Raw genomic sequence first — 27396 nt, forward strand, 5'->3', positions numbered from 1 at the left:
TTTTGGACTCTAATTCATTTAATTCTGATTTAATTTTAATTATTTGTTTCAGTCTACTGGATTTGGGTTTAGCTTGTTGTTCTTTCTCAAGGAGCTTCAGGTGCCTCGTTAAATTGTTGGTTTCAGATCTCTCCAATTTGTTGATGTAGGAACTCAGAGCTATAAACTTGCATCTGATTACTGCCTTTGCTGTGTCCCACAGGAGTTTGTAATTTGTGTGTTCATTTTTGTTAAATACCATGAACATTTGAATTTCCTTTCTAATCTCTTCCATGATCCACTGGTGGTTCAACAGTGTGTTTTTCAGCCTCCATGTGTTACAGGATTTTCTTTGGTGGGTTTTGCCATTGAATTCGAATTTTACTCCCTTATAGTCTGAGAGAATGCAGGGAATAATTTCAATGTTTCTGAATTTAGACAAATTTGCTTTGTGACCTAAAATGTGGTCTATTTTGGAGAATGTTCTGTGTGCTACTGAGAAGAACATATGTTCTGATGCTGCTGGGTGAAATATTGGGTAGATGTCTGTTAAGTTTAGTTGACCTATGCAGTTGTTTAGATCCAAGTTTTCTCTGTTGAGTTTTTGCCAGGTTGATCTATCCAGTGGGGATAGTGGTGTGTTAAAGTCCCCAACAATTAATGTCTTTAGATCTATGTGAGATTTTAGGGAAAGTGGTGTTTCTTGGGTAAATTTGGATGCTCCGATATTTGTTGAATAAATATTTAGAATTGTAATATCCTCCTGAAGAAGAGACCCCTTAATTAGTATGTAATGACCTTCTTTATCTCTTTTTGCTAATTTTAATATGAAGTCTATTTTATCTGATATTAGGATTGCAACGCCTGCCTGTTTATGGGGGCTGTTTGCTTAGTAGATTTTATTCCAGCCTTTCACTTTCAGGATATGTTTGTTTTTGTGGGCAAGGTGTGTCTCCTGAAGGCAGCAGATAGAAGGATCTTGCTTTTTGATCCAATTAGACAATCTGTCACTTAGAGAGTTAAGTCCATTAATATTGAGAGTTAGGACTGAGGGGTGTTGGTAGTTCTACCCAGGCTATTTTGAAGTAGTGAAACTGAAGCTAGTCACCTACATTTTCCTCTAGGAGATTCACAGACAACTATGAGATAAAACCAGACCTATCAACCAGCTCATTATGGTAATTAGAAGTTAACATTGAACTGATTGTAATCAGCTATAATTATTACCTGTTGTATCTAGCTATCTCTTAGCATCCTCTAAGAGGCCTTTCCAAGGTTTGGAAATTTAAAATGTCTCCTGGAAAAGAGGCTTTGTTAGAGAATAGGTACCAGTAGGAGGGGGAAGAGGGAGAATGAGGAAGAATATAGATGAAATATTTTATATATATGTATGCAAATAGAACAATGACACCTGTTGAAGTTGTTTTAAGGGGAGAGGTGAGGTGAGGGAGAAGGATGAAAGACATGAGGTTGATGGGGTACATTGTTTGCACATATGGAAATGCCACACTGAAACCCCTTGTTGTACGACTGAATTGTACAATTTTTTGGGTTGGTTGTGGGGCCTGAACTCTGGGCCTGGGTGCTATCCCTCAGCTCTGCAGCTCAAGGCTAGCACTCTACCACTTTAGCTACAGCGCCACTTCCATCTTTTTCTGTTTATGTGGTACTGAGGAATCAAACCTCATGCATGCAAGGCAAGCACTCTAAAACTGAGCCACCTTCCCAGCCTAATGATAATGATAATAATGATAATAATGATAATAATAATAATAATAATAATAATAATTTTTAAGTCCCTCTTGGAACTGTGAATCTGGCCTCAAAAATGGTCTCAAAGTGAGCCTATTCTGCCAGCAGATTGTACAAGGGTGAGATGCCAGCCACCTGTACTTGTCTTTACCCCTCATAGGAACCAAGTGAATGGCTCTTCAGCACCTGAGGCCTGTGCATCCTCATTTGACCCAGAGTGGAAAGGAGGCCAAGGATATCAAGAAACCAAAGAGAAAGAAGTTTATCCTTTGTCTTGTTCTCTTGTCCTAAGACACAGAATTTGTAAAATAAGGGAGCTGGACTACACATTGGTGTAAAGGTTTCAGCTATAATAGCTTAAGATTATTTTGTATGGGGCTGGGAAGGTGGCTCCGTGGTAGAGCGCTTGCCTTGCATGCATGAGGCCCTGGGTTCAATTCCCCAGCACCACATAAGCAAAAAGAAAAAAGCCGGAAGTGGTGCTGTGGCTCAAGTGGTAGAGCGCTAGCCTTGAGCTGAAGAGCTGAGGGACAGCACCCAGGCCCAGAGTTCAGACCCACGACTGGACCCAAAACAAAAACAAAAACAAAAAACAAAACAAACAAAAAGATTATTTTGTATTATTCTGAGTGGTAAAATTGGGCCAAGTGTGAGTAAGGAAAAGGGCAGGAATATAAGGTGGGTGGGGAAAGTGAGCAGAAGCCCCGAGTCCTAGCCTGGCTCATTGTCTAAATAGACATGCCTCCCTGACCCTTTGAACTCCCACTGTACAGGCTGGGCAGGGGCTGCTGCCTCTCCTCAAGATAAAGTTGTGGCCCAGTGCCAGATCCCCTTTGCAGAACCCTTTGGCATCTTGAAGCAGCTAATACTGGCAGAGGAGACCTATGGGGTGGGGGTAGGGTTGGCTGTGAAAGAGACAGGGAGAGTGCACATACTTCCATGGAAAAAGCCATCCAGATAAAAGCATTTAGTGATTTTTGCACAGTAATTCAAACTTTCGCAATTGGGTTCTCTCAATCAGAAGCCTTTTGATTTGACCTTCATCAAAGTATAAGTCCCAGCTCTTCCATGCATCACTTAGACAAAGGTAGACTGTGAGAAAAGCCTTACACAGGAGCTTAGTTCTGCCTCTGCTGCTCTGCTACACCTCCAGGTAAGACCAACCACAAGAGGAAAAAGCATAAGCTAGGAGGTCAGGGAGGTAATATTGCTGTCAGGTAGAGGAAGACTAACAACTCAGACCAGAACTCCGTCACACAGAAGGTGTCTGTATCCAAATGATTAAAACTTGCCACACCTATGGCTCTTTTGATCTTCACTTGTAAGGTGAGATAGGAAAAAAGAATTCTTTTCATTACACAATAAGGACTAGAGAGGTCTGGCTTTTGCTGGGATCTTTTTGGTGGATAGTATTTGAGAACCAATATTTGATGCCAAACAGCTCTGGAAATATGAGAAGTAATGGGCCTGGGTCTGGACCTAGAGGAGAGATACATTGACTCATAGAGTGCTTTGAGTGCCTAAGGCCCTCTGAGACCGTGTAATGTAGCAATGAAATCAGTTCGTACGGTGGCACCATCAACCTTCTGGTGTCAGAGTCTCATTTGCAGAAAGGAATTTCCAGACAAGCCAGGGGCCACTGGCTCTCACCTGTAATCCCAGCTACTTAGGAAGCTGAGATCTGAGGATCATGGTTCAAAGCTAGCTCATGCAGAAAAGCATGTGAGACTCTTATCTCCAATGAAACACCAAAAAGCTGGGAGTGGAGCTGTGGTTCAAATGGTAGAGTGCTAACCTTGAGAAAAAAAAAAAGCTTAAGGACAGTACCTAGACCCTGAGTTCAAGCCCCAGAACTGGATGTGGGGGGAGAGAGACTTCTTGTCTAAGAGATTCCACACACTACTGCTGTCACTGAATATGAACTCCATCTTGGTAAAGGAGGCAGAACAAGAATAGTTAGTTGCCTTTGTTGGAAAGTTAATTTGACTAACTTTTCTTATGTTGCACGTAGTTGATGTCAGAGCTGAGGTCCAGGTAACTGCAATGATACATCGTACCACCAAAGCCTGGGGACAACCTAATATTCCAGATAGTACATGAGTAGTCCTACTCACCTGCAAGTAGATCTTCTTTAGTCCAGGAATGGAGTCACTGACATGGCCAGACACAAGACGCCCAAGGCCTGAGGTAGCCCCTATACACACCAACAGCACCCAGGTCTCCTTGATTTCCAAGAACTCTTCTTCTACATACTTCATCTGAAAGGCATAACAGAGAGACCCCCAAAGCAGATGGAGGAAGAGGAGCTGACTGATGAACTGTTAGCATAGGACCCTCTAGTTTTCACTTCCCTGGGCCAGGACAAGTCTAGATTCAATTCTTTGGTCATTCGTAACATCCACTAAAGACAGCTTACCCCTGACTCTTTGGAATTTAGGCTTTTGAGGAAGAGTTGAAGGGAGATCAGTATCTCTGAACCCCCTTTAACTCCTGATAGGACAGAACACAGCCTTAACATCTAAGAAAAATCCAGAGATTGCTCTACCATCTCTCCACTTCCTCATTTCACACTGATAGGGCAACATCAGACTGCCAGGGGAGAAGTTCTATGCAATTCTCCCATGTGTGTTTTAAGGAACACAAAGTTTAAGGGATGAAGGTGTAGCTCAGTGGTAGACCATGTGCTTAATGTGCACAAGGACCTGGGTTAATTCCACAATTACACACACATGCATTTTTGAAGTCTGTGGAGAATGCAAACTTATCTACAATGAACAATTTGTGGCCAGACAAGTTTCTTTTGTGTGGGACTGGGGTATGAACTCAGGCATCACACTCATTAGGCAGATGTTCTACCACTTGAGGCAATATTCTCAGCCATGTTTACTTTAATTATTTTTCAGATAGAGTCTCATGTTTTTGCCTGGGGACTCAGAAGCCTTGGACTCAGAAGCCTTGGACTCGGCTTCTGAGTAGCTGGAGTTATAGTCATGCATTACCACACCTGGCCCCTGAATTCTTTTTGGTGCTGGTACTAGGGCTTCATCTCAAGGGCTTGGGCACTGTCCCTTAGCTTGTTTTTTTCTCAAGGCTGGAACTCTACCACTTGAGTCACAGCTCCACTTCCAGATTTTTTCTGGTTAACTGGAGATAAGTCTCACACAATTTTTTGCTGGTTTTAAACTCTGGTCCTCAGATCTCAGCCTCCTGAGTAGCTAGAATTACAGGTCTGAGTCACTGGCACCTGGCTCCTAAATGAATGACTTTACTGCAAGACTCATTATGGCCTTAAAGAGATTACTACACATTATGAAGTACAGCAATCTCATTCCTAAACAAAGTCATTTTTGATCAGAAAGATCAGCCTTCATTGATCATAGTCTTTACAAAGGCTATTTGGGGGTATCTGAGCCAGTTCCTTGCACACACATGCATGGATGCTATATTTATCTCTTTTTAAAAAAAATCAACCTTTTTTTTTTTATCATGGAGGAGGCTGTGGTTCATAGGTCTTTCTCTTAGAAACCCCTTTTGTTTTCCATTGAAATTTTCCCTTAACCTGTTCTCTTCCCTGCCCCCCCCCATATCTCTAATCACTGTTTTATTTTTCTAAAGATCTCAGCTCTGCCCTTTCCATGCCCTCTACCCCCATCCTCTGGACTCCTTGCAGGTTGAGGACAGCTTCTTGGGGCCAGATGGAGTGGGCCCACCCACCCTAGTCTTCCTCACCAGGTGTACATAGGGAACGAAGTAACCCAGGGCAGCAGCAGCAATGCCGAAGGCCCAGATGCGGTAGGTGCGTTGGCGGAACACTCGCATGTTGAAGTACTTCCTGAGCTGAGCCAGAAAGCGTTGTTGCAGAGTACGGACACCTCTCTTGCTTGGGGTGTCTTGAGAGCTGGGCAGGAGGGGCCGGTAGGTGAGTGAAAGCAGCATAAGAACAAACATGAAGGTACTCAGCACCTGGAAGGTTTGGGCCAGCTTGATCCTATCCCCCAGCATTTTGATGAGGAAGGGGAAGGACATGGAGAAGACGCTACTGCCAGCAGACACCACACCATTGGCCAGACCCAGGCGGCGTTGGAAGTAGTGTCCGAGGATGACGAGGGATGGTTGAAAGGCGAAGGAACAGCCACAACCAAAGAGAATCCCATAGGTGAAGTAGCGCAGGCTTAGGGAGCTGTGGGAGAGACACCAAGAGCTATCCTCAGCAGCCTGACCAGATATCTGTCTCCACCCTCTATTTAGCCTCTTAACTCCACCCTTACCCCACAGCCCCACTTACCACTGACCTTGTGAGCAGGTAAGGAATGGAGCCATTTGAACCCTATTTGCATATGGGGAAGCAAAGACCTTGAGAGCTGATTTTCCCCCAAATATAACTGAGGATCAAAAAAGGCTTGGACTTGAATCCAGGTCTGTGTGATTGGAATATGAATCAAAGCAGCCCATAAAAGAGGAAAGCTGGAAAGAAAGCCAGAGCCAGCCTTCGCAGTGGCTACATGAGAGAGCACATTAGAATAGTTTCACCAGAAAGCTGGGCACCAGTGGCTCACATCTGTAATCCTAGCTATTCTAGAGGCTGTTGTCTGTGAGTCACCGTTTGAAACCAGATGGGGCAGGAAAGTCCATGAGACTCTTATCTCCAATTAACTAGCAAAAGGCCAAAAGTAGAGCTCAAGTGGTAGAGTGCCAGCCTCGAGCAAAAAAAAAAAAAGCTTAGGGACAGCACCCAGGCCCTGGGTTCAAGCCTCAAGACTGGTGCATGCACGTGTGTACGTGCACACACATACACACAATTTCACCTGATTGCTCACCTAGGTACTATGGATAGGCTAAAGGCGAATGGTTTGTCTCAGGCAATAACAAAAGTCAAGAAAAAAAAAAGAATCTAAAACCTTGAAAGTTTAAGACCCTGCATAGGGCCCTTCAGCATCTTTCTCAATGTTCAGGGCTCTTAATATTTCAGAAAATGACCGATAGTCTCTTAAGAGACATTCCTCCCCAACTTTGCCCAGGATTAAGATATCCCAAGGTCTTTAGCCCAAACCCTAGGTGATCTCCATGAAGACCCTAGTGTAAAAAGTCCCTTTCATTTCCCAAATCCTGCTATTATTGCTGAACATGGTAGAGATTCATTTTCTCTATAACCTGGAGACTTGAGAGGAGGAGGAGGAGCCTTAAAGTTGTGGCCTGGCTAAATAAACAGGTCCTGGCTTCAAACTCTGAGGCCCTACTGTGCCATAAGTCTCTTTAACAGCAAGTAAAATGTCAGAAGGGGAAAGGCCATGAAAGTTCAACTTGGATACCCATTTACCACCCCCCCCGACAATTTTGGCACAACCTAATGAAGACTTTTGTTTTGCTTTTTGATGCCTCCATGTGTTTTGCAAGAGTTCTTATCTGAGCACTAAATTACCCAATATTCTTTTGGGTCAGGCAGTTCTTTCCCAGATACAGACCCAGTTCTGCACCTTAAAAGACAAAGCCTATGCTGTAGAGACAAGGTGATACTCGCTCCCATGATTCCAAGATAATTCTTATCACTGGTGCTTTCCATCTGCTTGTAGTCGCTGGACCTGAACAAGGGTTTTCATTTGAAATTTCAAAAGGAGCTAAGCTACCTCCTCCTCCTCTATCCTGTCTTTTGGGCTCTTCTCCCATTTGATTCTGGATACTTTATGGGATTGGCTTGGGCTGGGGCTTTATCTAAAGGAAAGGGACTAGACTTCAGGGAGAAGTGCATAGGGACAAAATATGGGATTCAAACCAGCGTGCTTTGTGGTGAATCTGTTTCTAGCTGGGCCCCAGCAAGGAGGCTCCTGAGCTGTGTTTGCCAACCCTGTCTGTCCTCTTCCCCATTCCACATCATCCAAAAGAACTCACAGCCTTCAAGACAACAACACAACAGGAAGGATGACTTGGAGCTTTAGCCACAGGCAAAACCTTTTCTTCCCTCCTCCCTGCCTTCTCCACCCTGCCACTGGACATGAAACGTTCTTGGCTCTGAAATGTTCTTACAGAAAGAGCAAATGGGGTAGGGGAGGGGGGGCGGTCAGGGGCCGAGGACAGAACGCCTACTCCAATGTGCTTAAAGAAGAGTGCCAGAAGAAACCACCACCTCTGAGCTTCCTTCCCTCCTGTGACTGAGTCCATGTGGAGGGGAAGGGAAATGAGATCCATATGTTGCTAATTTGTTTACACTTTGCTCTGCTCCGCCTCAAGAAACAGTCCTGGGTTACGAAGCCCTGAGAGACTGTAGCTGCTTCTTGCAAGGCATGCACTCTACCGCTGAGCTACCTTCCCAGCCCTGTAGCTGCTTCTGACGCCTAGCTCCTCCCCACGCAAGGAGCCAGGCGCTAGCCTAATAGGGGAGTGGCGGGACAAATGAGGCTGACCCTCAGTGGAGTCCTGAAAAGGTTTGGAGCTGCTGTCTTGAGGAAGAGGGTACTAAACAGATTCCAGGCAGGACATGGTTTTCCCTCCTCCTCTGTCCCAGTTAGCTGGGATAGAGCCAAGAAACCATTGCATGCCAAATTGAAACTCTGCTGGAAGGCAGACGAGGCAGCCAGAACCATTCAAATCATAGAGAAAGCTGGCTCACCCCATAGGGCCCAGTCAAAGCAGAACACAGTTACTCTCTACTGTGAGTGGAAACTTAGGCCTAGACAGGCAGGGCCCTTCTCTGGGGAGTCAAATTCAGAAAGCAAGGTAGTTCTGCCTCTCCTCCACACAGGTCACTGTGGCCACTTCTGTGTCTCCAGGCCAGCATGCTCCTTCCTATATTAGCCCAGGCAGGGTGCAAGTAGCAGGTACCATAACTTGCAAAGGGTCTAGCTGAAAGTCCTACATTACTAAAGGAGCTCATGGTGTAGGCTCTTTATTACCCTCTCCCTTACAATAAGCTTCTGCTGGGCTAGAAGGAAAGCAAGTGTAAGAACAGGTAGTGCCTTTTCACATAACACTACCAAGTTCTGCCAGGGTTTATGTTTAGCCTAGACCTAATGGGGCTAAGCATCCTTTTCCTGCTATTTTTTTTCTAAATCATCATTGGTTCATAGAGATCCCTCAGAAAGGGGTGAGACATGCTAAATAGCCTTGGGCTCAGCTGACTTTTGTGTAAGCATAAGTTCCTTTTTTTGGTGCCAGTGTTGGAGTTTGAACTCAGGACCTGAGTGCTGTCCCTGAGCCATAACTCCATTTCTGGCTCTTTTTTTTAGTAGTTAATTGAGCATAAGAGTTGCATGAACTTTCCTGGCTGGGCTGGCTTTGAACTGCAATCCTCAGATGTCAGCTTCCTGAGTAGCTAGGATTGCAGATGTAAGCGACCAGCATTTGGCAATATAAGTTGCTTTGGGAATCCTGGAATGCTAGGTGTTCACATATGCTCACTCAAGCAGCCCATTTCTAGGTGGGAGAGCAAGATCATGAGGTGTAAGCTACATTGAAGGGGAAGAGAATGGCAGAGCTAGAGAGACGTGACAAAACCCTCTGGTGTAATCCTCTCATTTATAGATACAAAACTTGAGGCCCAGAGAGGGGAAGGGTACTCATTCATTGTTCACTAGCCATTATCCAGTGGCCAAAACTTGGCTTGGACTCAGCTCCAAGACCTACCAGGCTGCTCCCACCATTTGGGAGCTCTTAGGGATATTCTCTACAAATGTGTCCTGAAGATCCTACCTACATGATTCCCACTGCATGAGGAATTCTGGGAACGGAGTCTTTGAGGGCCCTACATAGCCTTGGCTACAGGGGATTCTGCAATGAGAATCGTGTTCCTAGCTGATCCCAGAAAGAAGCCAATCCTCAGTCTTGGGGAAATTGCCAGCAACTCCTAGCCTTACCTGGTGAAGGAGCTGGTGTGGAGGCCGATGAAAGCAACGGCAGCCCCGGCAGTTGCTGTGATGCGACAGCCCAAACGGTCAGTGAATATACTCACAATAGGAGAACAGAAGAAGATCATACCCATCGCCAGGGCCCCTACCCAGGCTGCAGAGAACAGAAGCACAAACGTATTGTTATTTACCATGATGCTTAGGGAAGTTGCTGGTAACTCAGTTCTTCTCTTGACTTTTCAGCAGAGGCATTGGTCAGCACTGTGAGCCTGTTGGTCCCTGATGGTTGGAGAGGGGTGTAAATAGAAACTAGCTATATAAAGGGGGTGGGGGGGGGGGAAGGTTGAAGCCTCAGAGGCCTCAAAATCTCACTTTGGCTTTTTCTGTTCCAGGATGGCACACTACCATTTGAGTTACAGCTCTACTTTCAGCTTTTTGGTGGTTAATTAGTATCTTGGATTTGCCTGCCTGAGCTTAATCCTCAGATCTCAGTCTCCTGAGAAGCTAAAATTACAGGTGTGAGCCACCAGCTCCCAACTCATTTTCCTTATCAGGAGAAAGATATTTGCCCCTTAGATTTTTTTTCCAACCTGTTTTGCCTTCTCAGTCCCCAGAAAGAAAACCCAAGTTGTTGTTTTTTGTTGTTGTTGTTTGTCAGTCGTGGGGCTTGAACTCTGGGCCTGGGCGCTGTCCCTCAGCTCCTCAGCTCAAGGTGAGCGCTCTACCACTTGAGCTACAGTGATACTTCCAGTTTTCTGGTGGTTTATTGGAGATAAGAATCTCACAGACTTTCCCACCTGGGTTGTCTTTGAACTGTGATTCTCAGATCTCAGCCTCCTGAGTAGCTAGGATGACAGGCAGGAGCCACCAGCACCTGGCCACCTCAAGTTTTATAAACATTTTTTTTTCTGTTACTGAGTTTCATCTTGAACCACTTTACCAGGTTAAATAATCTTAGTACCTTTAACTTTTTTCTTAGTTTTAATTTCTAAATCTAATTATTTTTCAAAGTTATCCTCTGAACAGGTTCCAAGTCTTCATCATCACCATAAAAATAAAACAAACATTCATTGAGTGTCATCTGAGCAAGGCACTGGGCCAGCTTCTGTCTGCCTTCAGTGGTAGAGCCCCAAGTAGGCTGGAGGAGTGCAAAATGAGTGCCCTAAGGACTTATTCTACCACCTATGTCTCGTACCTTAGTGCCAAATAGCTTGCTCAGATCCCCCCTGCAAATCTCCACTTTGCTAAGCCCTAACTGCCTGTCTCCAAAACTACTGTCCATGGACAACTGCATACTTAAACTTCCATTGTAACTTCACCTCTTACCTGCTGTGGGACTTTGAGGAATCATAGCACTTTTCTCATCAGTTTTCTCATCTATGAAATGGAGATTTAAATTTCTGTAGTGCCTTCCTGAAAGTCTGTTTCTTTTTTCTGCCAGTTTGTGAATTGAACTTAGGAACTTATACACACTAGGTAAGCACTCTACCAGTGGGCTACATTCCCTGCCCAACCTTCACAGTTTTTTTTAAAGATGATGATCAGATGTAATTATATAACTAGGAGAGCTTTGGAAATACTAGTAGTTACGTATAAAAATCAGTGCAAGGCAGGAGCTCATGTCACACTTGATATTCTGTCTAAGAAAGTGGTGACCTAGAGGATTGCAGTTCAAAGCTAGCCTAGGCAGAAGAATCCATGGGAGGGGCTGGGAAGGTGGCTCAGTTTTAGAGTGCTTGCCTTGCATGCATGAGGCCCTGGGTTCGATTCCTCAGTACCACTTAAGCAAAAAGAAAAAAGCCGGAAGTGGCGCTGTGGCTCAAGTGGTAGAGTGTTAGCCTTGAGCTGAAGAGCTGAGGGACAGCACCCAGGTCCAGAGTTCAGGCCCCACGACCGGACCCAAAAACAAAATTAAAAAAAAAAAAAGAAAGAAAAATCCATGGGACTCCATCTGCAATTAACCCACAAAATGCTGAACTGGAAGCATGGCTTAAGTGGTAGAGTGCCAACTGTCAGTAAGCAAGCTGAGCTAGATCAAAAAGTCCTTGAGTACAAGCCCTGGTACCAGTGTGTGCACATGCGCGTTCACACACCCCCTACCCCCACCCACCCACTCCCCCACACACAAATGCAAAATGGATCATAGACTTAAATGTGTAAAATATAAAGCTATAAAATTCATAGAAGAAAAGTAGAAAAATCTTACTACTTTAGGCAGTATCTCATAGATATTCATATAAATTATGACCTATACAGAAAATTTTGATGCACCAGACTTAGCCAAATTTAAATTTTTGCTCTTTAAAAAATATTGAAAATGAAGCCAGGAACCAGTGTTTTTCATACCTGTAATCCTAGCTAGTTAGGAGGCTGAGATTTGAGGATCATGGTTTGAAGCCTCCCTAGGCAGGAAAGTCCATGAGACTCTTATCTCTAATTAACCACCAAAAAACCCAGGAGTGGAATTGTGGCTTAAGTGGTAGAACACTAGCCTTCAGCCAAAAAGCACCAGGTAGCTGGGTACCAGTGACTCACACCTGTAATCTTAGTTACATAGGAGGCTGAGATCTGAGGATTGTGGTTCAAAGGCAACCTGGGCAGGAAAGTCTGTGAGACTCTTATCTCCAATAAATCACCATAAAACTGGAACCGGCACTGTGGCTCAAGTGGTAGAACGCTAGCCTTGAGCTGAAGAGCTGAGGGACAGCGCCCAGACCCAGAGTTCAAGCCCTATGACCAACCAAAGAAAAAAAAAAAGCCCAGGAACAGCATCCAAACGCTGAGGTCAAGCTGTAGGACAACAACACAAAAATATACTGAAAATGAAAAGCCAGGCCATAGACTAGGAAAATTACTTGAAATGTAGATATCTGCCAAAAGATTGGTATCCAGCATATAAGTGTAAATTGGTTCTTACAACTCAATAAGAAGAATGCAAACAATCCAGCTTACAATACAAAAAAAAAACTTGAACATACATACATTTGCTGTGAATATTAATTCAGCAATGAAACAATGCTCTACATTATTAATCACTTGGGAAATGCATATTAAAACCGTCCTAAAAGATGGTCATGGTGGTACACACCTGTAATCCCAACCCTTGGGGAGGCCTGAGACAGGAGGACCATGAGTTTGAGGCTAGCTGGGGCCACATAAGACCCTGTCTCAAAAAAACAAAACCAAACGAACACCACAGTGAGATCAACTTGTGCACTAAAACGTTTTTTTTAATAAGTAACAATAGAGGGAGGATATAGAAGAACTAGAAGTCTCATATACTGCTGGTGGGAAGGAAAAATGGTATACTTACTTGAAAAAGAGTAAGGAAGATTCTTGGGAATCTGCCCTGTCCCATTGAAATCCCACCCCTAGGTATTTACTCAAGATAAACAAAACCTATATCCAAACAAAACCTGTACCTAGAAGCTTTTTTTTCATAATGGTCCCAAACTGGCAATAACCCAAATACACTTCAACTGGTGAATTAACAAATGGGTATACATGAATACAGTGAACATACATAACACATAGGAATGTACTATTGATAAAGGCAATGACTTGGGCAATTCTCAAAAGAAAGACACATAACACCATTTATAGGAAATTCTGGATAAGACAAAACTATGGGGACAGAAAAACATGAGTGAATGCCAAGGAAGGAAAGAGGGTGAAAAGACTGACTACAGAGGTGCAGAAGGAGACCTTTCCTGATGATGGAAATGTTATATACATTAACTACAATGGTGGTATTCATTTGGATGTGTGGTTCAGTGGTAGAGCATGCGCTTAACATATGTGAAGATGTGGGTGTAATTCCAAGTGTCAAAAAATCGTAGAATTGTGCACATAAATGTGGGAATATTACCATATGCACATTGTATCTCTAAATCTGATAATAGCTTGAAAAAGGGTCAGGGGCTAGGAAAATAATTTAGTAGTGAGTTATGTGCTTGGCATGTGAGGCCCTGTCTTCAATCTGCAGGGGAGGGGACAGGAAAGCAGGAAGTAGTACTGTTTTTTGTGCCCATACTAGGACTTAAACTCAGCCTCACACTCTTGCTTGGCTTGATTGCTCATGGCTGGCACTGTACCACTTGAGCCATACCTTCAAGCTCAGTATTTTTATGATTAATGGGAGTTGTAATCTCTCAGACTTTTCAGGCTGGCATCAAACCTCAGTATTCCAGATTTCAGTGTTCTAAGTAACTAGGATTACAGGCATGAGCCACCAGTGTCCAGTTGGGAAGTGCCATTTTGAGATCTCACTTAGGGTATAGATAATTTTGGTCCTTCTAAATATCTCAAGTACAATGAAAACGGATAAGCTTGTAGCCAGGTTGTTCACACCTATAATCATAGCTATTCAGGAGGCTGAGATCTGAGGATTTTGGTTTAAAGTCAGCCTGGGCAGAAGTCTAAGACACTTTTTTTTTTTTTTGGTCGGTCATGGGGCTTGAACTCTGGGCCTGGGCGCTGTCCCTCAGCTCTTCAGCTCAAGGTGAGCCCTCTACCACTGGAGCCACACCACCACTTCTGGTTTTCTGGTGGTTAATTGGAGATGAGTCTCATGGACTTCCCTCCCTGGGTTGGCTTTGAACCACGATCCTCAGATCTCAGCCTCCTGAATAGCTAGGATTACAGACATGAGCTGCTGGAGCCCGGCTTCACTCCCAAATTTTTAGTGGCTAATTGGATATAAAAGTCTCATGGATTTTCCTGCTCAGGCTGGCTTCAAACTGTGATCCTCAGACTCCTGAGTAGCTAGGATTATAGGTGTGGGCTACCAGCATCCAGATAGTTGCATGTCTTTTTTTAAAATTTAATTGAAGTCAATATTTTCCTGTTTCTTGGCATGACAAATGGTTTTCTATTGTATCCTGAACATTTGGGGATATTATAAGACTGTATATTATTAGCTGGCTTCCTCTGACAACGTGGCAACAAGGCACCATCTCATTACTGCCAAATGGGAGTGGAAGTCCATATTCCTTGCTCACCTCCACTGACACCCTGGGAAGGAAGAGCTCCTTGTTATTCCTTATAGGGGGACATGTTTTAAGAGCTCTACTATGCTTCTTCAGATACCTTATGAGTTGTGAAGCCTAGTAGAATTCTTACCAATTTCCAGAGAGAAAATGGATCTGTGGCTCAAGTGGTAGAGGGCAAACCTTGAGTAAGAGAAGCTCAGGGACTAGGGGAAAAAAACTTCCAGAGAGGGGCTGGGACGGTGGCTCAGTGGTAGAGTGCTTTCCTTGAATGCATGAGACCCTGGGTTCGATTCCTCCACACCACATAAACAGAAAAAGCCAGAAGTGGTGCTGTGGCTCAAGTGGTAGAGCACTAGCCTTGAGCTGAAGAGTTGAGGGACAGTGCCCAGACCCAGAGTTCAAGCCCCACAACTGACAAAAAAGACAAATAAAACCCCACAACCTTCCAGAGAAATCAGACATTTCAAGTGGAAGAAATATTAAAAGGAAGAAATATTAAAAGAAATAAATACTGCCTGATACATAATCAAGTAAAGCACAGTCTATTGAATGAAGGACTTAACGGATTGCTAATGGGTTAGGTTATCAGGAAAAAAATGTAGTAAGAAGGAAATAATCTGGGGAAAAGAAGAAGCAGTAGCCATAATAACAATTTTTATGACCATTATAATCATATTGATGATAAAATGAACATTATTGGCTTCCATTTACTGCACTCAGTTTCTTTTCTTTGAAAAATGCAAGTAGTAATAGAACTATTATAGTCAAAGCTAAGGAGTTTTTATTGTTCTCCCATAATTACTCCTGACAAAGAGATTTTGATGAAGCAGCTCAGATTGTGGGCGAGTTAAGATGGGTAAAAGATTTCCATAGAACACATATCATCTTTCTAAACAGACTTGGAAAAATCAGAGGCAGAGCTCCACAAACTTTTTACCAGGCCAAGAGCAGTATTTACAATTCACCCTGTATTGCTAGGTCAGTACTTGTTTCCTGAAATGAGCAAATGTGTTGTGCAACAGAGTTCTGGACTATACACAAACCTACCATTGACTCCTTTCATCCAGTTGTTCCCAGAGTTCTTTTACCCTCAACCACTACAACCAGGTGAATGAGAGTTGCCCTCCAAGACTCGCACTTGAAGTGAGCACAATGTCTGTATTCAGCAAGCAGCCCCTTTCTTTCCTCTTCTCAATGCCATTACCAACAGAGCTTCTGTTGGGCCTGAGCAGCCCAAGGTCAGAACCCTAGTCTTTTCAGCTCCATACTGGACATATTGGCCTTCAACTTTCCTTATCCTCAAAGTTTTTTTTTCATTCAAGAACCCAATTAATGTCCTGGATCCTTACCCAGGCACTCAGACAAATGTCTTTGAAGTACCGGGAGACAACTCAGAAAAGACCTCAAATGTGAGACCAGACTCCTCATTCCTTTGTTGCCAAAAATCAAGCACTCCAAGCTCTCCCTCTGAGTTAAAAGGAGAGAGGAGGGAACTCCAAGATCCAAACTCTTCAAATAAATTACAGGCTTTCACAAATTCCTTCTATTGTGGAAAACTAACAAGAGCTCAAATGAAAGAATAATGGAGCAAAGCCAAAGAAAGGCCAACACTGAGTAAGAAGAAGATGGGAATAAGAGGTAAAGGGGTGACACGGGGGTGAGCCGCTCTCTTCAAGGGTACCACAGAATGACAGCACAGCAAATAAGATCAAGGCACCTCAATTCAAAGGCTTAGCTAGCCAATCACTATACCCAATGATGAGTGGAAAGAATACACGATGAATCCAAGTCTAGGTTGCTGGAACAAACTGTGCTATCCCTGTTCCTCTTCAGAGTCCTCAGAATCTGGTGAAGAATCTAGATCTAGCTGGTGTATGTGAGGGCAGGTGTAATGGTAGAAGCAAGGCAGGGGAAAGTGTGGTAGGTGGTAGGCAGCTTAGGACTGTGATGACTGAATACTGGCATGTCTAGTTAAGTGGCTAGTGCTCATAAGTGCTGAAAGGAGTAGTGGAACACATTTAAAGGGAGGCAAAGAAGGCATTTCTGGGTCAGCTGGAAAGTTCAGAGGAGAAAAAGGCAACTTCTGAATTTTCTTGGGAGAGCTCTGACATGCAGTCAGTCTATGGTTGATCAGGAAAGTGATGTCCCAGTGAGCTTCCTTTCTTATTTCCCTACCCTTGCACAGGCCCAGATTTAAGTGCCAGGTAGGTGTCTGTCCAGTGAATACATAAAACACAGGGAAGGTACAAATATATGAAATGAAGGAATACATGAAAAATTCAGGGAAGGTTATTCCAAATTGCCCTACCTTCCCTTACTTCCCTCCCTCCCTCCTGTCCCTCCCACCCTCCCTTCCTCCCTCCCTCCCTTCCTTCCTTCCTTCCTTCCTTCCTTCCTTCCTTCCTTCCTTCCTTCCTTCCTTCCTTCCTTCCTTCCTTCCTTCCTTCCTTTGGTCTTGTACATGCTAGACAAGTATGCTACTATTGAGCTATACCACCAGCCCTTTTTCCATTTTTTTTTCCATTTTTTTCAGTCCTGGGGCTGGAACTCAGGACCTGGTCACTGTCCCTGAGCTTCTTTCACTAAGGCTAGTGCTCTACCCCTTGAGCCACAGCACAACTTCTGTTTTGTTTGTTTTATTTTTTCTGAATGGTTAATTGGAGATAAGAGTCACAGACTTTCCTGCCAGGCTGGCTTTGATTGGCAATCCTCAGATCTCAGCTTCCTGAGTAGCTAGGATTGCAGGCATGAGCCACTGACATCTAGCTTTTTCTTTTTCTTTTCTCCCCATTGTCTAACAAACACGTTGAAAAGCTCTTTCTTTCCATTCTCAGCAACTTACTCATCATCCATCCATGGTGTCTAGAACTCTACTCCAGATTTATAATCAGCCTTTATTTTAAAAGCCCCAAAATACTTTCATATGTGTCATGGCATTTGATCCTCCCAGTATTTTTTTTTCTTAGAACATATTGTTTGTTTTTGTCTGATGTGGTACAACAATACTGGAAAACATTCTTTTCCAAACAGTCAAGGTTTGAACAAATCAATTTTTACCCCTTTACACTTTGTCTCAACACATGCAGATGCGGATGGGCTACTTACTTCTTAAGCCAACAATCACTGCAAATATAAGTTAACTTGTTACTTCCTTATTTGGTCATTTGGCCTTCTCCTTGCTGTCATTGTTTATTTACTTACATAATTAAAGAAAATCTAGGGGGAATGGGGGAGAGAAAGTGGGAGAAAAATGAGGGAGGGGGCAACAAGTTCAAAAGTTCAATAAGAAATGTACTCGCTACCTTAAGTATGTAACTGTAACCCCTCTGTACGTCACCTTGACAATAAAATTAATTTTTTTAATGAAAGAAAATCTAAGTATTATGTTTCTTCTTTTGCAGATAGCCATATTGAGGCCCAGAGAGATTCTCACTTAGTCATTCCTGGTCCCAGTCCCACAAGGTTCTACTTAATGAACTATGGCTCACTGATTTGGCACCCCCTGTTTTCCTAGTGTCAGTTATCTACTTTAGTAGCACAGAGAACAAGTAGTATTTAGTCAAAGCCTACCCATGCTGGGAGAAACAGTTGCTGCAGTTTTCCTTTGAGAAGGCTGCCCTAGCACATACAGACTTGAACTGTCAGATTTTGGCTTGACAGAGATTATTGGAAAGAAGACAGAAATAGACAGATTAAAAAGTAAGGAAACAACCAGGTGCCAGCGTCTCATGCCTGTAATCCTAGCTTCTCTGGAGGCTGAGATCTGAGGATTGCAGTTTAAAGCCAGAGAGGAAACTCTGTGAGACTCTTATCTCCAATTAACCATCAAAAAATGAGAAGTGCAGCACTAACCTTGAGTGAAAAAGCTCAAGGACAGCACCCAGTCCCTCAGTTCAAGCCCCTGGGCCAGCACAAAAATGTTTTTGAAGTAAGGAAACAGGTGGGAATTGGTGGCTCACACTTGTAACCCTAACTACTCAGGATGCTGAGACCTGGAATATGGTGATTCAAGGCTAGCTTCTGCAGAAATAAATTTCCATGAGACTCTATCTTCAAAATAACCAGCAAAAAGTCAGGCTAGAGGGATGGCTCAAGTGGTGGAGCACCAGTCATGGGCATACAAGCCAAGTGAGAGTACAAGGCCCTGAGTTCAAACTCCAGTACTGCTCCCTCTGAAAAAAAGAAAAGAAAGAAGGGAATGGAAGTATCTTGTTTAAAAATCCTAAAACAGAAAGGATGTTAAAGATGAACAGCACTTTAGGAATCAGAGAAGGGTCATCAAGATGGCTTCACAGGCAAATTCAAATTTAATGGAGGAAGGACACCAATTATAGACAAACTCTTTCTCAAAATAGGTAGAACACTTTCCATGTTGTTTTATGGGGCCAGTGTTACCCTAATGACAAAACCAGATAAAGATGTCAAAATAAAGAAAGGTAAAAGCAAATGTACAAGCAAATATAGATTTAAAAAGAAACCTTTGGTCTGGAAAGGTGGCTCAGTGGTAGAATGCTTGCCTTGAATGCATGAGGCCCTGGGTTCGATTCCTCACCACATAAGCAGAAAAAGCCAGAAGTGGCGCTGTGGCTCAAGTGATAGAGCGCTAGCCTTGAGCTGAAGAGCTGAGGGACAGTGCCCAAGCCCAGAGTCCAGGCCCCACCACTGATAAAACAAAAGAAACCCTTAAAATTTTAGCAAATTGAATCCAACAATTTATAGAAAGGCTAAAACATCATGACCAAGTAGGATTTATCCCAGAAATCTAAGTTTAGTTCAACATCCCCAAATCAACCAATGCATTATGAAGTTGTAACACTAAAAATAAATAAAAATAAAAATCTGTAATTATGTCAATGAAGCAAAAACACTTCACAAAATCCAATATCTAGTCAAGATGTTGAATAAAACTCATAGAAGCTGAGTGTGGTAGTACATACTTGTAATCCCAGCACTGGGGAAATTGAGGCAAAAAGACCACAAATTCAAGGCCAGCCTGGGGTATATAGTGAGACACTAAATAATAATAATAATAACAACAACATATGAATAAATTTGAGTAAAAGATATGTATAAGACCTTTACACTGAAAAATATAACATGTTACTAACAGATTTTAAAGAAAAATTAAACAAATGGAAGGAGTTTTTAAAATGTACAGGTACTAGGGCTTGAACTCAGGGCTTCTTGCTCTCCCATGGCCTTTTCACTCACAGCTGGTGCTGTACCACTTCAGCCATGCCTCTGCTTTCTGCTTTCTGCTGGTTAACTGGAGATTAGAGTCAAGTGATTGGCTGCCGCCAACCCAAAAGTCTCAAGATCTCAGCCTCCTGAGCCACTGGCACCCAGGGAGGGATTTATGTTATTCAGGTTATGAAGATTCAATATTATTAAAATGTCACTTCTCTCCAGATTGTCCTGTGGACAGAGGCAATGTGAGCATGATTCAAATTCCAATAGTTGATTTTTAAAAAGACTTTTCCAAGCTGATCCTCAAGTTTATATGCAAATGAAATGGAAATAGAATTGAGAAATGATTTTTTTAATTTTATTTTATTTTATTTGTGAACATACTGTACAGAGGAGTTACAATTACATGGGCAGGATAATGCGTACATTTCTTACCAAGCATTGCAGCCTCCTCCTGTGTTTACCCTTCACATCCCTTCCCAGCCTCCCCCCTCTCCCCCAATCCCAATCCTTCTCCTTCCCCCCCTTCCCACCCCCCCTCCCGCACCGACGTTGTAAAGCTCGTTTTGGACATGACAACTTGTACTTCTCATTGTTGCAACAGGTCCACCTGTATCCTTAAACAACTGGTTTTTCCCCATCTCCTCCACAAGTTATACTGACATCAAATATAGTGAAAGCAGGGGTTATACTGTGGGGGAGGGACATACAAAGCAACAAAGAGATAATCTTATAAATGCGTTAGAAACACATGCATGAGAAGAAGAAAGAAGGATGGCCAATAGACACATGAAGAAATGTTCAACATCCCTAGCCATAAAAGAAATGCAAATCAAAACAACATTGAGATATCACCTCACTCCAGTTAGAACGGCAAAAATCAAGAACTCTAACAACAACAGATGCTGGAGGGGATGTGGACAGAAAAGAACCTTACTTCATTGTTGGTGGGAATGTAAACTTGTTCAACCACTTTGGAAAGCAGTATGGAGGTTCCTCAAAAGACTTCACATAGAACTCCCCTATGACCCAGCAATCCCACTTTTGGGCATTTACCCAAATGTTTACAAACAAGACCACACTAAAGCTACTAGCACAACTATGTTTATTGCAGCATTATTTACCATAGCTAAGATATGGAACCAACCCAGATGCCCCTCAGTAGATGAATGGATCAAGAAAATGTGGTATATATACACAATGGAATTCTATGCCTCCATCAGAAAGAATGACATTGCCCCATTTGTTAGGAAATGGAAAAACTTGGAAAAAATGATATTAAGTGAAGTAAGCCAGGCCCAAAGAAACATAGGTCCCATGGTTTCCCTTATTTGTAATATATAGTATATGTATGAGTCAAGCGGAAAAGGTCAGATAATGTGATGTCAGGAAAATGAACCCTTAGAGAAATGATTTTTTGAGACAGAGTCTCTAAATAACTTAGGTTGGGGGGGAGGAAGATGGGAAGGAATGGGAAGGGGAAACAAAGGAGGAAGCAACAATGCTTGATAAGAAATGTACTCATTATCTTGCCCATGTAAAAGTAACCTCTCTGTACAGTATTTTCATAATAAAAAAATAACTTAGGTTGGCCTTGAACTTGCAATCTTCGGACCTCTGACTCCAAAGTGCTGGAATCACAGGTATGCACTACCACACTTGGCTAAAAAAGTTTTGGAAATAGAGTTGAAAGACTTACACCTGATTTTAAAATATAATGTTGCAATAACCAAGACAGCATTATTTATGGACATAAATATAGACATATAGATCACTGAAATGGAATTGAAATTCCAGAAATGGTCCCATACATTTTTCACTCAGCTTTCTTGCTGGTGCTCTATCACTTAAGCCACACTTCAAACTTGGCTTTTTGCTCATTAACTGGGACTTTAACGTTGCTAGTTAATAGTGAACTTTTTTTTGCCTGTGCTGGCTTTAAACCATGATCCTCTGGGTCCTGAGTAGCTAGGATTACAAGCATGGGCCACCAGAGCAGACACTAGTTATTTTTGACAAAAATACCAACAATTCAATAGGAAAACAATGATCATTTTCAGTAATTTATGCAAGGGTCATCTGAACAGTGCACATTGAAAAAATTAAGTTGAATTTCTACCTTATGTAATATTCTAAATTGAAGATGGCTCGTAGATTAAGTGTAACCGCTAAAATGATAAAACACAGGAAAAAATCATGATGATTATGTGTTCTGCAGATTACTTAAAGTACATACAAACAGCATAAAGTATAAAGATACTTGAAATTGATTTTATAAAATTTTATATGTCTTGAAAGACATTTTTGTGGCAATTTTGGGGCTTGAACTCAAAGCCTGGGTGCTGTCCCTGAGCTTTTTTGCTCAAGGCCAGTGGTCTACCACTTGAGCCACAGCTCCACTTTCTGGGGGGTTTTTTTGGTGGTTAATTGGAAACAGACTTTCTTGAAAGAGCTGGCTTCAAACCATGATCCTCAGATCTCAGTCTCCTAAGTAGCTAGGATTATAGTTGTGAGCCACCAGTGCCTAGCTATGAAAGATGTGTTTAGGAGAATTAAAACACAAGCCATACTCCTCCACGATATAACCCCTGTTTTCACTGTATTTGATGTTGGTATAATTTGTGGAGGGGAAGGGTAAAAAACAAATTAAGTAGGGATACAGGTGGACCCATTGCAACAATGAGATGTACAAGATGCTATGTCGAAAAATGAACTTTACAACTTTGGTGAGGGGAACGGGGAGAGTGTAATTGTGGAAATGGGAGGGCAGGGATGGTTAGGGAAAAACAAAGGAAACCAAGGAGGAGGCAACAATGCTTGATAAGAAATGTACTCATTACCTTGCTCATGTAATAGTAACCCCTCTGTACAGTATTTTCACAATAAAAAAACTTATTAATAAAAAATTCACAAACTGAAAAAAAACACAAGTTGTAGACTTGTAGAAAACATTTCTCAGTCATTTATTTACTAAAGGTCAAATTTCCTCTCTCTCTCTCTCTCTCTCTCTCTCTCTCTCTCTCTCTCTCTCTCTCTCTCTCCTTCTCCCTCTCTCTCTCTCTCTCTCTCTCTCTCTCTCTCTCTCTCTCTCTCTCTCTCTCTCTCTCTGTGTGTGTGTGTGTGTGTGTGTGTGTGTGTGTGTGTGTAGTTCATGGTAAGGTAGAGAAAAGGCCCTAGTCCTCCCTAGCACCATGTCCTGTCCATTCTCCTGTCTATCTGATCTGTGACATTTTCGCATCTCTGTCTTGCAGCCTCTATGTCCTGACTTGAAGCAAAGTCCCTTGAAGTTGAGAAAAGGAAACCCGAGCCTAGTGGACCAAGAGTGAGGATGCAGTTAGGACTACACTGGCCAATGGAGCCTATAGCTCACGAGCTGCTTCCTAGGAGGTTAGCAAATCTCCTCATCATCTGTGGAAACATATGCCGTTCCAATGATTTGTACAACTGCCAGGGAAACAGCATCTGGGTCAGAGGGCCAATTTTCCAAGTTCCACTTTGGGGAAACATCAATGCCTTTGCAGAGCTAAAATAACAAGCAACAAACGTCAAAATAATGAGCCCCTTTCTGCCAATAGAATGTGACCAGATTGAGCCCTGCCTTGGCCTCTGAGGACACCTTTTTTTGTCAGACTTAGGGCTTGAACTCAGGGCTTGGGCCCTGTCCCTGAGCTTTTTCGCTCAAGGTTAGTACTCTATCACTAGAGCCACTGCTCCACTTCTAACTTTTTGGTGATTCATTGGAAATAAGAGACTCATGGAATTTCCTATCTGGGCTACCTTCAAATCACAATTCTCAGATCTCAGCCTCCTGAGTAGCTAGGATTACAGGCATGAGCCACTAGTGGCCAGTTGAGGACACTTTTGAGCTAAGGAGGTAGCCAGTTTGCAAAACTTCTTCTAAGAGGACAGGTGAGCACTTTGTGTCCAGAAGCAGTTCTTCCTATAGTTCAGAATCAGAAAAGAAACCTGGGATAGACTGCCTACAGCAAATGAAAGGGTAATCAATCTAGGGAAGTCTAGCTTCCAGGATCAATATGACTTTAATCCTCAGAGCTGAGCCAAGCATTAATGTTGACTTCACAGATGAGGCCTGCAGCTTCATGAAGCTCAAAACTCAATCTCAAGAGGTCACTTAGGCCATATTCCTGCCTCTGAAAAGGGATCTTCTGACAATCCTGGGCATCTTTGGCTTCTTTAGAGCAAAACAATGAGGTGGGAGCGGGGGAAGAAGGCAGTGAGTCTGGGAGTAGAGCACATTCTTAATCTAAAATGCCTTTCCCAAGGCTACTACCCTTCTCTGCTGAGTGTTTTCTGAGGGAGCTAGGGAAAATGAAAAGAACAGAGGCAGGAAATCAAAGTCCTTTCCAGCCAGCGGATGTGAAAGTGGTTGGTAACTTATTGCCTAGTTGGGAAATCTCCTTAAGCATCAGCTTGGCAATCCTGGAACCAAGCTGAAAACATGAGCGTTCTCAGCTAAGTTCAACTTTTTTGTTTTTTCCTTTTTTTTTTTTTTTTGCCAGTCCTGGGGCTTGAACTCAGGGACTAAGCAGTGTCCCTGAGCTTCTTTTCCTCAAGGCTAACAGTCTACCACTTGAGCCACAGCATCACTTCTGGCTTTTTCTGTTTATGTGGTGCTGAGGAATCCAACCCAGGGCTTCATGCATGCTAGACAAGCACTCTACCACTAAGCCACATTCCCAGCCCTAAGTTCAACTTTCTATGATGTTTCTATAATGCTACAAGGTCAGATGTGGATTTGGTTTTGGTTGGTTGGTTGGCTGGGTTTGGTGCTGGAAATGAAACTCAGGGCCTGTGCACAGACTAAGCATATACTCTACCATAACCCACACTGGATTTCAGAACAATATCTACTTATTTACTTGACCAATGAACTTCACATTTTCTTTTATTTTTTATTTTTTTTGTCGATCATGGGGACTGATCTCTGGGCCTGGGCACTGTCCCTGAGCTCTTCAGCTCAAGGCTAAAGCGCTACCACTTAAGCCACAGAGCCACTTCCAGTTTTCTGGTGGTTAATTGGAGATGAGTCTCACGGACTTTCCTGCCCAGGCTGACTTTGAACCGCAATCCTCAGATCTCACTCAGCCTCCTGAGTAGCTAGGGTTATAGGCATGAGCCACGAGAGCCCGGTGGACTTCACATTTCTAAGCATCTGTTTTGTCTACCTTGTAGAAGTAACCACAGTATGTTTCTTTTGTAGCAATTAAATAAGGTAATGTAAGAAATCTGGTGTGTAGAATTTATATACTACACTGAAGTGAACAGATGAAGACAGCCACTCTTCTGACTGATGCTGCTACTGAAGAGGAATCTATCTGCCCACACCAACATCCCTCAGTTAGCATAGGTTTATTGAGAAGTTGTCATGCAACAGGTTATGTTTGTGTGCCAAAGTTAATGATTGTTCAGAGCAGTGTATCCTCACAGCCCTTCACAGGCTTCCAATACACTCTCAACCCTGATCACTGGTAACAAAGAGCTAGGTATTCAGTAGGGCAAATGCAAAAGGAAGCTTGGTTATGGGCTGAGTATAGGCCCCTTGTCTGAGAAGAGCATCAGCAGGCAGTAGGCGTGTAGGTGTTAGACTTGGCAGAAGAATGAGGTTAAAGTTCCAATCCCATTCTCTAATTCAGTCTAGCTAGAAGGAGGACATTATCACCATGGATAGACCAGTGAGTAGGAGAAGGAGAAGGCAATAGCCACTGGGCAGAGACCATAAACTCAAGACAAATTTCTTGAGAATGAGAGGGAGTCATACACCTATAATCTCAGAATTTGGGAGGCTGAGATAGGATGATCATGAGTTCCAGGCTAGCCTGGGCTATATAGTAAAACGAGAGAGAGAGAGAGAGAGAGAGAGAGAGAGAGAGAGAGAGAGAGAGAGAGAGAGAGAGAGAGAGAGAGAGAGAGAGAGAGAGAGAGAGAGAGAGAGAGAGAATTAACTGTTCTTGGAAGTGAGGAAGGTCCCAGCACCTTTGTAACTTTATTTAATGTCAATCCCACCTCACCTATGAACAGTTCTTTTACCTTCTAAAACCTTTCTTTCTAGCACTTAGGCCACCATATTCTCATAGCAAACATTTAAGATAGATTAGCCGGGCTGGGAAGGTGGCTCAGCGGTAGAGCGCTTGCCTTGCCCTGGGTTCGATTCCTCAGCACCACATAAGCAAAAAGAAAAAAGCCGAAAGTGGTGCTGTGGTTCAAGTGGTAGAGCACTAGCCTTGAGCTGAAGAGCTGAGGGACAGCGCCCAGGCCCAGAGTTCAAGCCCCACGACCGGACCCAAAAAAGAAAAAACAAACAAAAACAAAGATAGATTAGCCACAAAATATCCTCTCACACATCTTCCTTTTCTTCACAGACATTATATATCTATATCTATATCTATATCTATATCTATATATATGATGGCAAGCACCAAATTCTTAACATATATTAGTTATGTTGGACCATTTAATTCCTCATAATATGTTATAAGGTAATATTAGAGAGATTTGATACGTGGAAGCTATATTTGTATCTTCTTTTGTTGGCATTGTTGTTGCAGGAATGGAGATTAAACCCAGGTCCTTGCATATAATAGACAAGCAATCTACCACTGAGACACCTCGCCAACCTTGGATCTTTTATTATTTTGTGTTGGTGTTTTTGAGGCAAGATTTTGCTATGTGTAGCTCAGGCTGGCCTTGAAATAGTGGTCCTCCTGCCTTAACTTCCTGAGTGCTAGGATTACAGGTGGAAATCACCATACCTGGCTAGAGGTAGGATCTTAAATAGCCCCCAAAGTCTCATATGTTGGAGGTTTGATCCCCAAAAGGGTGCTACTGAGAGATGATGGAATCTTCAATTGGAGGTCTTCAAGACACTAGGCACATGACCTTGAAGAGGGACAGTGGGACCCCAACCACTCTCCTCTTCCTCTCTTGCTTTCTGGCCAAGGAATGAGTGTTTTTCTCTGCCATGTAGTTAGTCTCCACCATATATCTACAATGGTATGCCTTCCTACCCATGGGTACTATGGTCCAAGTAGCCAGGCCATGGAAAAATATATGCCACTTTCCAGCATTTCACTGTTTAATATTCTCATTTGTGATAGTTTCTCTGTAGATGTGGTAAGGTACAAAGAAGGCAAACAGCTTACTCCAGGCTCCCTGCTGTACCAGGATCAGAGAAATTCCTCGAAGTTCTTAACTCTCAAGTCTGGGCTTGTTTCACTTGAATCTCTAAGCATGTGCCCACAGGGCAGCAAAGAAAGCTCTGTGGGTCTAAAGAAAATTAGACAAAAGAAACTCAGTCCATTCCCAGTCTCCTTTTAATTGGGCCTGTGGAGGCCTCTTGGCAAGGCCAAAAGGAGCTGACACACAAGTACAATGGCTAAAGAGAAGGTCAGGGGCCTGTAGGGACAGGACAAGAAAGTCTTGAAAGATCATATAATTTAGATGGGAATAGAAGGTAATGTTGGCCTTGAAGGCTTCACAGTAAATTTCTGTAGAGGCTCTGAGAGTAGGTGGGATGGGGGAAAATGTACAGGCAGAGTTGGAAACGTGTTCCCATCCTGGTCCACAGCCATGAAAGCAATTCTGAATAAGAACAAGCCAGGATTTGAGCTGGGTGCTCAGGGCTGTGGTGA

The 27396-nt window shown here is 43.0% G+C and overlaps 1 protein-coding gene across 1 annotated transcript in view; it reads right to left on the minus strand.

The window, feature by feature from the left end:
- Slc16a2 (solute carrier family 16 member 2) overlaps positions 1-27396 on the minus strand; it is a 108549-nt gene that overhangs the window by 11739 nt on the left and 69414 nt on the right. Inside the window, exons 2-4 of the mRNA XM_070040187.1 lie at positions 9579-9723; positions 5461-5911; positions 3846-3989 (exon numbers count right to left, since the gene is read on the minus strand). Coding sequence (XP_069896288.1) covers positions 3846-3989; positions 5461-5911; positions 9579-9723 — 740 coding nt within the window. The remainder of the gene's footprint in view (positions 1-3845; positions 3990-5460; positions 5912-9578; positions 9724-27396) is intronic.

The sequence above is a fragment of the Dipodomys merriami genome, unplaced genomic scaffold (assembly GCF_024711535.1).
Source record: "Dipodomys merriami isolate MVZ:Mamm:240054 unplaced genomic scaffold, mDipMer1.0.p SCAF_3, whole genome shotgun sequence".
Taxonomy (NCBI): Eukaryota; Metazoa; Chordata; class Mammalia; order Rodentia; family Heteromyidae; genus Dipodomys; species Dipodomys merriami.